Consider the following 17,098-nt stretch of genomic DNA (forward strand, 5'->3'; position numbering starts at 1 on the left):
TCAAATAATTCATGGTTTTATTAAAGGAAAATGCCTTGCCTTGCCATGGTGGGTGGGCACATGTATCTTGGATCATAGCTTCCTAAGGGTGTTGGGAAAAAATAGCCTGTCAATGAGAGCGAGCTGTTACTGTACAACTTGTGTGCATTCATTTCCTTCTTGTAGCGTTAATGAAACATTCCTTTGCTCTCAATTTCCAGGGTTTTGGTTGGCGCCCCAAAGGCAGAGTCTAAATACAGTGCCTCTCTGAAGTCCCCAGGAGCTGTGTTTAAATGTCGTGTTCACACTAACCCTGACAGGAGGTGCACAGAACTGGATATGGGCCGAGGTATGTATGGGTCTACCCTGTTTTAAGTTTATATGCAAACTCTGTATTGAAAATTTTCTCTTTCTCAAGAGCCTTAGGGCTTCGCTGCATGGGGAATGTCTCCCGCCCCTACTATGACTACAGTTGCACTGCAAGAAACTTAGATCTGTGCCTTACTGGAGGCTTTTGACAATAGTATTTCTCAGATGGAGGGTACAGGAAATATTATTTGAGAAGAGAAACTCCTCATCGTTAGTCATCCTGTGGTGCTGCCAGGTTCTCTTCAGAACCTGTATGCATGTTGAAGTGTTTTATGCTTCTCCTTTAAATAATTGCAATTCAGAAGTCAAAGCCTGTAATGATATGTTTCTGATATGGCCACAGAGAAAGACTTTGTTAAAATGTGTTTAGCCCATTCAGGATACAAAGCAGTGTAAATGCATATGGAATACTCATTTAAGTGTAATAAAACAATCTATTTCCTTTATACATTTTTGTCTTAACTCAGTTCCCCTCCCCTTAACTAGCTGTAAAGGAAAACCAGGACTGATATGTCACGGGAGCAAATCATGATCCTTCCAATTATCCCTCCATTGCCACATAATGAGCAAAAAATGCTAATACGTTTTGGGGTCTTGATCCAAAACTCTTGGAAGTTGGCAATGGGTGAACTATTACAGTTGCTTTTCCTTGTGGTATCAAATTTGCAAATCCATAATTGATCAGCAAACTTTGTGAGGAAGTTCTTCTTTGGGCTTTCAAATATTTCATCATTCAGCTTACTTGGATGACCCCAGATTCTGCTTCCGTGAGAAAGGGAGAAAAACTTATTTCTATTTATGCGTTCCTTTTATTTTCCATTGCCATTGAAGAGGATAGTATGCCCACACGGATTCATCCTGAATTCACCAGATATATGATAAATAACTATGTAAACTTACTTGTGTGATCACTGTGGAAATAAACGAATGCCATCTTCCTCCCTTATTAATTCTCACCCTTGCTCCTGCATTCATTCTAGCGAATGTTCAAGGAATGACCTGCGGGAAGACATGCAAGGAGGACAGAGATGATGAATGGATGGGTGTAAGCCTGGCAAGGCAGCCCACACCTGGAGGAAGTATCCTGGTAAGTTTGCTGTTCCCTTCATCCCATCAAAATGTGAAGTGTCACACTGTTGCCGGTAGTAATGCGTGCGAATTAATTTGCTGTGCCGGTGATTGACAGAATCCAGCTAACTCTGTATTTTCACATCCTTTAAGAGGAAGGCAAATAGGGTCCTGGGGACAAAGCTTTCTTCTGGAAAGAAGGCTTCAAAGGAGTTACACCTGCTTCTGTCACCCTTGAGGGCTTCCTCTTAAAAGTGGTGAAGGCTTTAGGACTTGGAACAGAATGAATAGCACTTTGTATTCCTATGAATGAGTCGGGTCTTCTTTTAAAAAGCATGAAATTAGTGGTGCCACGAGTAGATGTTATGTGTGCACCTATAGAGATGGCAGATGCATTATACGTCATATCGTAATTCTATTTTTTTTATAAGATATTTATTAGGATTTTCAAAATATTACAAAAGAAAAATAGAAAAAAGAAAAATACAAAATAAAAGTAATTAAAAACAACTCAATCTTTCCATTACTTATTTTTCATTAGCTTGTTTCCCGGACCTCCTCACGCCTCCCTTTTTTGTATTCCAATTCAGTTTGTTGGTTCAGCAAATCCTTCCCCTCTTTGTTTATCCTAATCTTTAATCTTAAAATATTGTAACATTAAATCTTTACCTATTAGTAATCCATTTTTCATATTCCCTTATAGTATTGCAAGTCATATCGTAATTCTACAATAAACCTTCTAATGTATGCTAAAGCTAAATATTAAGTAGAAGGATTTCGGTACACACAGTGGCGTAGCGTGGGTTGTCTGCACCCGGGGCAAGGCAAGTAATTTGCGCCCCCTAACCCGTGGATTTGCACCCCCTAACCCATGGATTTGCACCCCCTAACCCTAACCCCCAGATGTTGCGCCCGGTGCGGCTGGCCCCCCCTGCACCCCCCACGCTACGTCACTGGGTACACATATTAGACAGGCATACCTAGTTTTGTGGCTGGGCCTTCTGGTATCAGAAGTTAACTACTGAAATCAGCAGGAGTTGGTATTTTTCTGTGCTGAGAGACATCAGTGATGAGCATGAACTGGTGAGGATTATTCTGAAAAGGAACGGTGCGATTGTCCACACTCATTCCATGGTCCTTAGCAGCCATTACCAATGTTTGTGACATAATTAGTGCACATGATGTGACAGTCGGCCCAAGCAATGGTGATCCAAAATTACTTGCAATGTTTTGCAAATATTTTTGGAAGCCCTCCCGCCCCAAAAGTCCTTCTGGTTTTAGCAGCTGTTGCAACAATACCTGCCTTGTTTGTACACCCACTTGCCCCTTGGGGAAAGAGCATAAATAAGACTTTTAATCTCAGGGTTGTGGGTTCGAGCCCCACATTGAGCAAAATATTCTTCTATTCCAGGGGGTTAGACTAGATGACCCTTATGGTTCCTTCCAACAATTCTATGATTCTACTGCATAATGAAACCCGGAGAATGATGTGCTGCAGTTCTAGTCTCATATTTATTGAAACTAATTTTGATCATCATGGTGGGTATCGAGAGTTTCGTCCTAAGGCGTGATTGGTTAAATGAGTCAATAAGCAGAGACCTTCACATGTCTGCCGGTGCTCCAGTAAAACATGGTTCTGTTAAATATCAGTTTGAGATAGAAAGCTAAATAGAAAACCAGAGATGAATAAAGTGCTGACAGCATGAGCTTAAAATATAATTTTAGAAAGCCGCTTGGATTTTGAAATATCAACATGAGAGTTAGTGTTTGTATTAATTTAAGTGTCTCAGTAATACAATAGAAGTTCCTCGTTCCTCCATGCTACAGTTGTAAAATTCATTATCTTATTTGCACTGGAAAAGTAACTGGGGACAGTGCATTAAATCTTGGAGAAAAGCCAGGCATCCTTTAATCTTGTTCTTTCAAGATGCACCTGCTCTATTTATCATGCAGTTTGTTTCTTTTCCTCGTCAGAAAGAATTTCTATGTATTCCTAATGTGAGCTGGTGGAATTGTTGTTATTTTATTTCATTTTTTCTTTATTTTTAATACACTTTTTGTTTCTTTCCTTTTTGTTAATACTTACACATAAAATTAATAATAACAAAAAGAAGTATTTCCATTCTAAACTTATTTGAAACAGCCAAACAACTAAACCTCTAACTTCAATGCAGCTTCCTATATGTAGGTGGTTTGAGTTTGAATGCCACCTTGTAAGCTTATTAGGAGACTTGTTTATCAAATTCAGAATGTGAAGTGATCTCTTCATGGTTGGGTATCTGAGCTCACATAAAAGCCTTGTTGTTACTTGAAGAAAATATCCGCTGAATGTTCTGGAAAGTCTGAAGCTCAATTGCTGAGGCTAGTCAGGTGTGCAGCTGGTCAGAAGACCTTGGACAGAAGAGCTCTGGAAGGTTCTTATAAGAAACAATACGTGTAATAAATATTTAAGACAGAGGTTTTCAAACTTTTTGAGTCCATGGCTCCCTTGCCCAACTACATTCTTTCCGTGGCACGTCTGTGGGGCTCAGGAGACAGCAGAACTAGCAGCCTCTCACTCTTTTTCAAACACCCTCCCTTGTGGGGTGTTCCCTCAGCCTCCTCTTCTCTCTCCTCTCCTTGGGAGTCCTCTAAGCAGCCACAGCTGCCACCCCACCCCAAAGAGATGTTTCTCCTCACACTGCCCCACAGAGGCCTGGGAAACCCCCCTTGCCCAGCCCCAGAGACACCATTCACTTGGGGAGCTTGTAGCCAGAGCTGCTGCAACAAACAGCTTTGCAAGCCTTTGGGAGGCAGAGACACGAGAAGGCATCAGAGGATGCAGGGAAGGAAAGTAGGACAGAGGCCAGTGTTGCCCTCAGCACCCCTGACCATCATTCATGGCATGCCAGGGTGCCATAGCATACTGGTTGAAAACCACTGATTTAAGATAAAACACCCAAGCTGAGGAGGGACGCGGGTGGCGCTGTGGGTTAAACCACAGAGGTTAGGACTTGCCGATCAGAAGGTCGGCAGTTTGAATCCCTGCGATGGGGTGAGCTCCCGTTGCTCAGTCCCCGCTCCTGCCAACCTAGCAGTTCGAAAGCACATCAAAGTGCAAGTAGATAAATAGGTACCGCTCCAGCGGGAAGGTAAACGGCATTTCCGTGTGCTGCTCTGGTTTGCCAGAAGCGGCTTAGTGATGCTGGCCACATGACCCGGAAGCTGTACGCCGGCTCCCTCGGCCAATAAAGTGAGATGAGTGCTGCAACCCTAGAGTTTGTCACGACTGGACCTAATGGTCAGGGGTCCCGTCACCTTTTCCTTTACCCAAGCTGAACTTTAATCAATTCACGCTTCTGCTGGCTCTTTTAGTCAGTGGATAGATAGTACATTTTTTATGCTCATTATATTCCAACAGTTTAATATTCCCATGGGACCTGGTATATGGCAGTGACTGTGTGAATTGTGAATGAGGAGGCCCCGGGTTCCATCTTGTCTCTGCCAAGAACTTGCCCTAGACAAGCACAGAGATTCCCCCAGTAGGAATCAGTCTTGGGATTTCACTTTCTCTGGAACAAACCCCTCCCCCTCAGGTTTACCATGGTTAGGAAAATCATCAATACTTACCCTTAACCATGGTTAACACTAACCGCAGTTTCCCTTAGTGTGGGATGTGAAGCCCATTTGGTGATCGTTTACCATGGCTGAAGTGCCTAGACATGGGTAGTGGTTCACCACGGTGAATAGTGCTGTTGTTTCTCTTAACTGTGGTTAAGGCAGAAGGGGGAATTTGCTTGACAGAACTATTGTTGATCAAGGGTTTGTTTATAGGAGGGACCCTAGCTCAGTGGCAGACTACATACAGAAGGACCAAGCTTAGATCTCTACCATCCCCAGTAGCAGCTGAAGTGAAAGACCTTTGCCTGAGACCACAGAGAGCCACTGTTATGTACTGAGTTGATTAGGATCCAAACTGCAGCAGTCTGATTGGTCCTAGAACAATAGGATCCAAAATGCAGCAGTCTGATTGGTCCTAGAACAATAGGATTCAGAATGCAGCAGTCTGATTGGTCCTAGAACAATGCAGCAGTATGATTGGTTGGCAGGAACCACCCAATCATTCTCCAGATAGAAGAGAATCTACAACCTGTTTGGCTTACAGTAGAATTCCGGAATTAGCCAATGATGTGCAGCCCATTGTGTAAATAATGTATATAAAGCAGATACTTTGAGGGGACTTTCATTCATTCCTCCTCACCACTATGAGCTGAATAAAGAGCATGAAATCACTTTGCGACTCTGAGTATATTTCAGCCACTGTGAGTCAGACCTTCGGTAGCCAACATAATGCTTTCCGTATGTTTGGAACTATAGCTTCCATCACCACTGACCATTGACCAAACTGCTTTGGGCTGATGGGAGTTGTAGTCCAAAAAATCTTGAGCGTACTGCGTTGGTTCTCGGTGGAGTAGATAACACTGGGCTGTTATAAGATGACTTCTTATGTCTTGTTGTACACTTTTGGCTCTAAATTTTAGGCCATTTGGGTGAGATGGGATCAGTCCCCCCCCCCCTTTTCCCTCCTCCTGTGTTTGGCTCAAAATTTTCGTTTCTGAGCTGGTGGTGCCAGAGACTCGCTGCTGATCTTCTCCATTTATAGCAGCTGTGAATGCTCCTCTGAGAGAGTTTAAGTTGAGGAACTGGTGTAGGTCATTGGCAGTTTTTTCCTGGTGTGGAAGATAAATCTACAAATGAGGAATTGTGAGACTTTAGTTACTTAGTCATAATTTAAAGGGGCCTTTTGTTTCAACGATTTGCATTGGATATAAATTTTCTTTGTAGTCAAGATTCCTTCCTCCTTGTGACATGCTCTCTTCACTGGTTTCCTAGGGGAGGCTTGCAGAAAGTTGGCCTTGACACTGGATGTCTGTAGAATACTGTCTTCCATTAAAATGTATATCTGTGTGTTGTATTCACAGTGGAAATGCTCCATGAGAGAAGCTATTTCCTGAACACTCTAGATATAAATATTTCATGATTATTTTTTCTAAAACCAAATTCTGAATGCAGTGTGTGTTGGGAATTGAAACCATAACTGAGTCTACTTAAAAGAGCAAATAACTTGACTTCAGTTTCTTCCAAGCTTCCTTACATACATCTGGCTGTCAAAGCTGAGTGCCATTATAAACATCCTTTGTAGAATTGCATTCCTCGCTCTGACATCAGAGAGCTTCACAGAAACTCTTAGGATCAGGGGCATCGATAGGCTTGTGTGATAAATAGCTTAATTCAGTAAATAAAAGCATTTGCATTGTTGAGCACAGCTCATTCGAACTAAACAAGCCTGAAGCTTGTGTGGTAATGTTCCCAGGGCTGTTAGGGCATAGACCAGCCTTGGGTCCCCAGATGTTGTTGCACTACAACACCCACAATCCCTGACAACTGGTCCTGCTAGCTAGGGATGATGGGAGTTGTAGTCCAACAACATTTGGGGACCCAAGGATGTGGAAGGTGGTGGCAGTGGCTGTCCTTTCGGGAATAGACTTCCAGGTGTGAGGAACACTCTGGGCTGACTGGAGATGTTCCTTCTGCCTTGGAATAATTTTTGAGGCTTGACAGCTAGGAAAGGACAGTGGAATGAAGAGGTGGAGAAACTAGGAAGGACCGCAAAGGCAGATGAGAACACTGAAGCCCAGAGTCAAATAATTTACCTTACCACATCTCCTTACTAATAAGGTATGAGGATAATACAGCTTGCAAGGTGACTTACATCCTGTATCTATCTAGATAACAAAAGGAGATGAACCTGGGCATGCCATAATCTATTTTTTTTTCTTGTTTAGTTTTAATTTGTAAAGTTCAAAAGCTTTCATTGCTTTTTAAAGAATGGAGACACACCCTGATGCCCTTGAGAGTGTGTTGAAGATAGTGTCATCATTGCCTGTGATGAATACCTTCCCTTTTTGTCCGGCTGTTGCCTACTGGTCAAATAGTGTTCGCAGCTTTCTGAAGCACCATGCACAGTTGCCAAACCTATGCATGGAGATGGAGTGTGCGTAGAACAGGGAATGATCCCTCTGTCTTACCATCTTCAACTTGGAGTTGTTGTTTTTTTGGGGGGGGGCACTTTCTGCCTCCAGGCACTGATTTTTTGGATCCAAGTATAAGCATTAATTTCCCCCGTCTGGTTTGTTTACCATAGGCCTGTGCACACCGTTGGAAGAATGTCTACTATGAGACAGAGTACATCCTTCCTCACGGTTTCTGCAACATCATCCCACCTAATCTAGGGTCCAATGGCAAAAGGTTAATGCCTTGCTATGAAGGTAAGGGAATCTTTTTCTTCTTCATTGTATGTACTATTGCTTGTGACTGAGTAGACGCTCACTATTAACTTCCAAAATGTTGGTGCATTTTAACTGACTGTTTTTCTTGTATGAATGTAAACGGTATCCCTAAGAATAAACCAACAACAGTCTCTTATGCACTGTGTCCCCATAACCAAGGCAAACATCACAAACACATAGAGAGTCTTCAGCTCTGAAACTCTTTCAAGCCTGCCCAAAGTTAGGCCTGGAAATCTTTTGAAGGCAATGTAAAACTGCTGTCCAGATATGGGTGTAGCCTGGCAGGGGGCAGCTAGATCCACAAACATTATTGAAAAGCATTTGAAAGTTTTTTTGGGAGGTTCTGCCCCCCAGTAGAAGCCTGTCCCCCATAATGGCCTCTTCAGGGGATATTTTTACCTGTGATTTCCTTACCCCCCCCCCAACAAAAATCATGGCTATGCTCATGTGTGCAGACAGGCTTTTAGTGGCTGTGAATTACAAAGATTATTTTGGGGGCCATTTTCCCCATAGTAAAGGTAAAGGGTCCAGCCATGGCCGACTCTGGGGTTGTGGTGCTCATCTCGCTTTATTGGCCGAGGGAGCCGGCATACAGCTTCCAGGTCATGTGGCCAGCATGACTAAGCCACTTCTGGCGAACCAGAGCAGCACACAGAAACGCCGTTTACCTTCCCGCCACAGCGGTACCTATTTATCTACTTGCACTTTGATGTGCTTTCGAACTGCTAGGTTGGCAGGAGCAGGGACCAAACAACAGGAGCTCACCCCGTGGCGGGGATTCAAACCGCCGACCTTCTGATCTTAGGCTTTGTGGTTTAACCCACAGCGCCACCCGCGTCCCCTACACAGTGTGTTAATAAATCACTGCATAAAGTTAATATATCACTGCATAAAGTTAACTTCTTTACACCCATGTAAATGGTGCAGGTTCTTGAGTTGGTTCCTTGACCCAGACCTTCTCTCTTGCTGTGGCATAGCTACAGCCATGAGTGCTGTGGGCCTGCAATCCAAATAAGCTCCTATATGCAATAGGTGAGGAAGCTGTGGCCCTCCAAATTTCGGACTCCAACTCCCATCAGCCCCAACCAGCATAGCCAATGGTTAGGGATGATGGGAGTTGAAGTCCGACAATATCTGCAATATCTGCAAAACCACAGCTTCTCCATCTATGTCCAAGCATTGTAGCTCTGTCATGTCTGAGCCATTTTTAGCCTGGGGATCTGGTGGGAGGAGGGTCTGAGGAGGCTGTTGGATTACCAGAGCAACTTTGTGCCACTCTGTAAGGTTCCCTGGAGTGGCCACTTCATGGGACGAGATCCTCTCCTTTTCTATGTCGCACTGTAATGTGCTGAACACACTGATGGTGCCATATTTAAAAGTCACAATAATTTCTACCCCACCTTTTCTTAAATTACTCAGAGCTGGTCATATGTGGTGTTATCTCATTCTATCCTCACAAAAAGACTCTGAGGTAGTCTAGGCTGAGTAACTGACTTGCCCAGTGTGCTTTGTGGCTGAACGGGCGTGTGAACCTGGCTTTCCCATATCTGAGGAAAACCCTCTAGTGTCCCAGTGTTTCTCAAACTTGGATCCTCAGCTGTTGTTGGACTACAACTCCCATCATCCCTGACCACTGGTCCTGCTAGCTAGGGATGATGGGAGTTGTAGTCCAACAACATCTGGCTACCCCAAATTGAGAAATACTGCATCTAGACCACCCTTCCCTAACCTCCAGATGTGGTTAGGCTACAACTACCATCATCCCTGATCATTGACCATGTTGGCTGGAGCTGATGGAAATGTGAGCCTTTCAGGCACAAGACTGTGGAAGCCTTTTCTGGGCTCTGTGATTGTTGTGGCTTAAGCCTCTATTTGTGCCACATGACCTAATGCAGGGGGCACAGGGCTGGGCTAAATACTCAATGTGACTTTAAAAAGACATTCAAAGTTGGTATCTTCTTACTCAAAGTAAATTAACAAACCAGGATGCATGGTTGTGCAGTTAAGAAGGGAAGATGAATGTCTCTATAAAGGGCCCCTGACAGTTAAGTCCAGTTGCGAACGACTCTGGGGTTGCTGCGCTCATCTTGCTTTACTGGCTGAGGGAGCCGGCATTTGTCTGCAGACAGTTTTTCCGGGTCATGTGGCCAGCATGACTAAGCCGCTTCTGGCAAAACCAGAGCAGCGCACGGAAATGCCGTTTACCTTCCCGCCGGAGTGGTACCTATTTCTCTACTTGCACTTTGACGTGCTTTCGAACTGCTAGGTTGGCAGGAGCAGGGACCGAGCAATGGGAGCTCACTCCGTCACTCCGGCGGGATTCGAACCGCCGACCTTCCGATCAGCAAGCCCAAGAGGCTCAGTGGTTTTAGACCACAGCGCCACCCGCGTCCCCGAATGTCTCTATAGGTCTCAGCAATTTTAGAGAAGTATCCTGGAAGGCATTTCCTTGGGTTTCCTGTGGTTTCTCTTTCTCCACCCCCCCCCCCCAAAGTGTCAGTCTGCTTCCCGTCCTCTTTGGAAGGCCTGGAGGCTGAAATGGGGTGCTTTGATGCAAGCAGTTCTTCCCTGTCTCTTCACTTTGGGCTCCAGTGGCAGGTCTGGTATACTGCTGCTATTAGAAAAGGTTCTAGTAAACGATTTTGTTAGTTAGATGTGGTCAAAACTGGAGCTGTCTTGAAAGGATGGATTCATTACATTGGAGAGTAAAACTTTGCTTGATATTGTTTGAATTGGACCTAGGTATCTGATTTGTATGTCTTTCCCCCCAGTACCCTGTTTTCACAGTTTTTGGGTTTACGCCAAAGTTAGAATGCGGTGAAGAGTGCTCAGAGCAACCCCCACCCCTCAAAACCTCATGCCAGATTGGATTTTGCAGTAGGTTTGGTCAAACTTTCACATTTGACAACTGGCCAAGCAACCCAAAAACAACAACACAGAAAACTGAGTTTAGGAAAAGCAGGCAACCACCACTACCACAACTGTTGTGTGTCTGGAGATGGTGACTGCACTTCGGATCATTAGCAAAGTGCATGCAGGCTTAACAAATGTTTAGGGAAGAATTATCTGGTTTTGGTTCTGTGTTTGGATCCGTCACTCCAGATCAACTCTAATAAAATGAAAGGAAGCTATAAAATCCTCCCACTTAGGAGACTGTCTTGGGCTGTTTTCCTTTCATGTTGGCAGGTTCAGCCTGGACGGACTAAGAAATGTCGTGCAGGTCGCACAATATTTGCTTTTATTACACATGCAGAATTATGGACAGAGGTGGCTTCTGGATCAGGCAATCGCTTGTATATGTGTGTATGTTTTTGGTATCCATCACCTTTTCTGAGCAATAGATAGGTAGCCGTGTTGGTCTGCCATAGTCAAAATAAAAAAATTCCTTCCAATAGCACCTTAAAGACCAACTAAGTTAGTTCTTGGTATGAGCTTTCGTGTGCATGCACACTTCTTCAGAAAAGTGAAGAAAAGTGAAAACTGAAGAAGTGTGCATGCACACGAAAGCTCATACCAAGAACTAACTTAGTTGGTCTTTAAGGTGCTATTGGAAGGAATTTTTTTATTTTTTCTGAGCAAAAACACCTCAGTTGATCAGGCACAATCAGCTGAGAACTGCTATTAAAAATAGAACTGTGTGGACCCAAGATCTGTGAAGCAGCCAGTGGGAAACTGGCAGTTTGGCATTGTCCAGTGTGCAGTTGATCGTGCTACAAACTGTCCTGAAAATTGGGGACTTGGCTTGTATGTCAGCCGCCAAACAGCACCGTCACATGCATCGAGTGGGGTGACTGAGTTTGCTTTTGCTGAACTCTGTCGCTTTCCACCTGAACTGCAGTTAATTAGCTCCATCGAAAGGGATGGCTACAATCCATTGCTCCGGCTGGGATCCTCCCTTCCTATAATAATCATCTTTAATGTGCCCTCCAGAAAGAAACAATGAAATCCTTGGCTGGGAGTTTGCAGCTAAAGACGGAACAAATGGAAATTGAGGGTGGGGAAAAGAACAATCCAGGATGTAATTAGTTGCAGTCCAGTATTTGCCGGATGTGAGACTTTGATCTCGTCAGATTTATGTGCGCTTTTTCCTGTGATAAGAAGGTCTCGAATGGATGTGAGATGGAATCTTAGGTGGTGTGGGTGTGAAGTCCTGTGGAGCTTGTTCAGACCCAGCAGAGACATCCTCCACATTCGACCAAGCAGCTCACAGCAATCTCCAGGCGCCACATTGCCACAGCAGTTCATGTGCATGTAGCATAGTGGCACATGGGACCGTTACTGTGCTGCCCGATACTGAGGGTGCACCAGGTCAAGCAGTACTCCCCTTCTGGATTCTTCCATGTAAAACAGAGGAGGCTGTTCACTGTGCCAAAGTGGAGCAGCGCACTGCCTGCCACAGCCCTCCAGCCAGAGCTCACACTCTTCTATCACCTAAGCTCCCACTACCATGAACCAGCAGAAGTTACTTGTACAGTGGTACCTCTGGTTGTGAACAGGATCTGTTCCGGAGGCCCGTTTGCAACGTCAAAGGAATGCAACCCGCAGCGGCACATTGGTGCATGCACGCATTGCAACTCGCCGCTTCTGCGCATGCGTGTGACATCATTTTGTGCGTCTGCGCATGCGCGAGTGGCGAAACTCGAAAGTAACCCTTTCTGGTACTTCCGGGTAGCCGCGGGACGTATCCTGAAAGAACGTAACATGAAGCAAACGTAACATGAAGTATGACTGTACAGTGGTACCGCTGGATGCGAACGGGATCCGTTCTGGAACCCCATTCGCATCCTGAAGCGAACGCAACCCACATCTGCATGTCTGCGCATGTGCGGGTCGCGATTCGCCACTTCCGTGCATGTGTGTGACATCATTTTGAGCGTCTGCGCAAGCAGCGAAACCTATAAGTAATGCGCTCTGTTACTTCTGGGTCACTGCGGAGCGCAACCCAAAAATATTCATCCCGAAGCATATTTAACCCGAGGTATGACTGTACTGGATTGAGCTGCATTCTTACCTTCTCCATTTCCTTCTTGCTGGCTGCTGAGATTTGATTTTTTAAAAAAATATTTAGTTTCTATACTGCTTAATGTATTGAAAATATCTCCCAGCCGTGTATAAAAAAGATGCAACAACAGACAAGAGTTCCTGGAAGCAACAGACATCGCCCTAGTCTCTCACTCTGGACTTGTTACTGATAATAAGAAAATCTAAGGGCCATTACATCAAAAGTGGGTATTGGAAAAATGGGTTTCAGAGCATGCTTCTGAAACCTCTGTTTCTAGTGGGTCTCTCCATTGCTTCTTAAATGCTGCAGGGTGCCTTTTTTTAGATGTATGGCTGGTCAATGTAGAAAAAGGCACGGGAATTTAAAAGTTAGAATTGGTTAGTATGCTGCAGTCTTTGACACAGTCATTCTCTGTAGGCAACATCAGACCATCCAAAAAACGACCTTGTGAGTTAAATTCTGCCTCTAAAACCTCCCAGTAAAAAAGAATGGCCTGAACTGACCAGCACATTCCTTTCTGCTCCCTCCCCCTTCAGATAAAAAAAAAATTGTTTAGTTTGAGGAAACAAGTAAAAAAACATGCTCTTTGCAAAGTTTGCCTAACCATATAAATAACTCCATTACATGGCTTAGCTGAAACATGGCAGAGGCCCAAGTTTATCTGCCCATTTCCCTATTTTCATAGTTTCCCAGTGATTTGCTGTTTAAAATCATCGCAGGACCACTGAACACAAAACAACTGCTGCGTTTTCTCTTTGCTGCTGCCTTTGGATGCAACAACAGTGATGGAATGAACAGAAAGTGCAAGATGCCGCTGGGTTGGTGCAAGATGCCGTTGGGGGGAGCATTCTGCTTTAGATGCCCCGCAGATTTGAAGAAATAAGAAGCAAGCAGCACTGTGTCTCCTCTCGCCCAGCACCAGTGTTTTCTCTGGGTTTTTAAACAATTCTCTTGCCTTCCGCATTATATTCATAATAGGAATAGCTACCAAAGTGAATTAGTGTCATTTTGTGCCAAATGTATGTGTGTCTGTTGATGACCATGCATTACGGGAATAAATGCCAGTGTGCAATTGTTAAATAAGTTGGAGTTCTTGTTACAGTGGTGCCTCGCAAGACGAAATTAATCCGTTCCGCGAGTCTCTTCGTCTAGCGGTTTCTTCATCTTGCGAAGCAACCCTATTAGCGGCTTAGTGGATTAGCGCTATTAGCGCTTTAGCGGCTATTAAAGGCTTAGCGGCTATTAAAGGATTAGCGGATTAGCGGCTAAAAGGCTATTAGCGGATTAGCGGCTTAGAAAAGGGGGGGGGAGCGGAAAAAAATCGGAACACTTGCAAGACGTTTTCATCTTGCAAAGCAAGCCCATAGGGAAAATCGTCTTGCGAAGCAGCTCAAAAATGGAAAACCCTTTCGTCTAGCGGGTTTTCCGTCTTGCGAGGCATTCGTCTTGCGGGGCACCACTGTATTTACCGTATTTTTCGCTCTATAAGACACACTTTTCCCCTCCTAAAAAGTAAGGGGAAATGTGTGTGCGTCTTATGGAGCGAATGTTGGCGGTAGGCTCTGCTCAGGGCTCCCTTTAAAGAGCCGTGTGGAGCGTGGGGGCTTTTCCCCGAGCAGAGGCTGCACGCTGCTATCCCATAAGCCAGGGCTGCGCAGTGTCCTGGCTTCTGGGATTCAGAATTTTTCTTTTCTTGTTTTCCTCTTCCAAAAACTAGGTGCGTCTTATGGTCTGGTGCGTCTTTTAGAGCAAAAAATACGGTAAATATATCAAGAAAAAAGCACACCAAGAACTCAGGCCAATGTAAGACCACTCCCACTATTGAAACTTACATTGGCCTGAGTTCTTGGTGTGCTTTTTTCTTAGTGTGCCATTGTTGGCACCCGTCTGTCTCCAGAAACAATGGAGTACACCTCCAGGGGCAAAGTCGAACTGTGCTGTAAGCAGCACCAAAGTGACCGTCCCGGGGGCAAGCCCGGGCAGTGTGCATGGAGGCTGCCCAGATGTGGTGCAAAGAAAAACAGAGCGATACATCTGGCACCAGCTTGGCTGCTGGAGTTGCGGGAAGGAGGTGTAGAAGGTGCCATCCAAACATCTTAGGAACTTGACTCCAGATTTGTGTAGGGTTTCCTCTTTAGCATTTTCTTCTTCTGAAGATAGCCTGCAAGGCAGCAGAGGTTTAGGATCCATTTTCCTTCTCCTAGATGGGATACCTTCCCAGGCTGACAAGTCTCATCTGCCCCTCACAGGATCACAAAAATACCCCCATATTTGAGGGGAGAAAGGGTTATCCGTGTGAGAAAGGGCCCTATGCACCTACTGAAGTAGATACACAGAATTTCTCACAAAGTGGAATCCTAGGATGAGCATGAGGCTCTTAATCTCAGGGTCACAAATTCAAGTCCTACACATTGGGCAAACTATTCCTGCATGCCAGGGGGTTGGACTAGATGACATTTCGTGGTCCCTTCCAACTCTACAAATCTAGGTTTCTGTGAAGGGGCTCTATGCAAATATGAACGCCCAGGTGTTCAGTGTGTGCATGTGGCTGCTGAGTGGCTCTCGTCATGCTTTCTTCTGTCGTGTTTCAGAGCTTTGGAAAGGGGGTTGGCTAAGATGGCCAATCCTTTCTCATTGTTTCTTGAACAATTGATCAGGATATGCCAGCCACATGCAAGAAATGCTCTTGCTTCAGGAGGTTGATTGCCTAGAATGAATGGGGCTTGCGTGCTCTTCCTGCTTCACTCAGAAGGCCCATTCTTCTTCTCGGTCATCTTTTCTATAGCTCTGTTTCTGCCTGCAACACAACACCTCCTTGTTCCTCCCTGCATTGTTTTTTCCTCACCCACACCTCAAATCTATTTCCCTTTTTCTCATGTGTAGATGAGAGTGGAGCCCTGATATTTTTGCTCTACGTGCCCTTTTCTTCATTTAGTCATTTTCATATTATACAGCAACGCGGAGTTTAAGAAATAACCCTTATTATATATACTCTTGATCAACCCATTTGGTTATTTCCATATTGCTGTTAGCTGTGACTGCAGCCCGCCTCATTCCTAATGATTAATGTCCAGTATCTGTTCAGGGAAATTCCCTGTCAGTGTACTTTGCATGGTTTGTCTTGGCAATATCTTAAACCAGCTTGCTTTGTTAATAGCTGCCTAATAATTGTGCTGCTCTGCCCCCCATCCCACATTTCAGGAAGTCTTTTATGAAATCTGTGACCATTTGGGCCCGTCTGCACTATACATTTAAAGCAGCATCATGACACTTTAAATAGTCATGGCCTCTCCCAGAGCATTATGGGAACTATAGTTTTCTGAGGGTGCTGGGTGCTGTTAGGAGACTGCTGTTCCCCACATCACCACAATTCCCAGATTTCTCTGGGAAAAGGGATTGCTTGTGAAGCCACTCTGGGAATTGTAGCTCTATGAGGGGGATAAGAGTCTCCTAACAACTCTCAGCAGCTGTAACACACTTCAGTTTCCAGGATTAGTTGGTGGGGGAGTGTTATGAATTAAAATGGTTTGATATAGTGCATATATGGCCTCGGACACTGGTTAGCTTTCTCAGTTTATTCTACCTCAGACCACTGTCTTATCAACATATTATTCATACTAATTTTTCTGTTTTGTTGGAATGAATGAAATCCTGACCCCGATGAAATGATCAGGAGTCTCCCCACTTGCTTTTTGCTGGAATTTACCTAGTACAAATGATCTTTATATTTGTTAAAAGTGGAAATAGTTGCTGGCCAGTCCAGTCAATATTCCCCTTTCTTTTAAACAGACTGTTTCTATGTTGAAGCTAAGAGTTCATTATGCAGTTCTTGTGGTCTGTCAAACCATGAGGAATACATTTGGTTCCAAAGAGACAATCTGCAAAGTACATTCCTTATAATTTAGCAATGAGTCGGTGGTTGGCTGTTTCAGAGTGTTACCAGGTTACATGGCGATTTTTTTAAGAAACTGAAGCACACTATGTTTTCCTTGAAACCCCAGTTATCACGGGGGAGCATGTCGCAAGAAACAGGAAGTGGGAATAAATGCTGTAATGATACTATGATTTTCTTGCCAGAGATTTGACTGTGAAGTTCAGAAGCTGTTCATATGAAGGACAGAAGTGCAAAATTCTTGTTAAAATTGTAGCCCTGAACACTTTGATTTTTAGGGCACAGCTACACCGCACATTTAAACCAGTTTCATGTTGTATTCACTTGTTTTCATTTGGCTCAGATAAATCTGGGAATTGTAGTTTGGTGAGTGGACAATTCTTTTAAGAGACCCTTTGTTAGTTCTTTCTCAATACTACAATTCCCAGGGTGCCTTGGTAGCAACAGCCTTTAAGCGGG

General features: G+C 44.4%; 1 protein-coding gene across 2 annotated transcripts in view; it reads left to right on the forward strand.

The window, feature by feature from the left end:
- Positions 1-17,098, forward strand: part of ITGA9 (integrin subunit alpha 9) — a 242,482-nt gene that overhangs the window by 24,776 nt on the left and 200,608 nt on the right. For both annotated transcript variants that reach the window (XM_083467884.1, XM_083467885.1), the window contains exons 2-4: positions 201-328; positions 1,329-1,435; positions 7,601-7,724. In XM_083467884.1, coding sequence (XP_083324010.1) covers positions 201-328; positions 1,329-1,435; positions 7,601-7,724 — 359 coding nt within the window. The remainder of the gene's footprint in view (positions 1-200; positions 329-1,328; positions 1,436-7,600; positions 7,725-17,098) is intronic.

Source organism: Podarcis liolepis, assembly GCF_965112155.1.
Source record: "Podarcis liolepis genome assembly, chromosome: 12".
In the NCBI taxonomy this organism is placed as follows: Eukaryota; Metazoa; Chordata; class Lepidosauria; order Squamata; family Lacertidae; genus Podarcis; species Podarcis liolepis.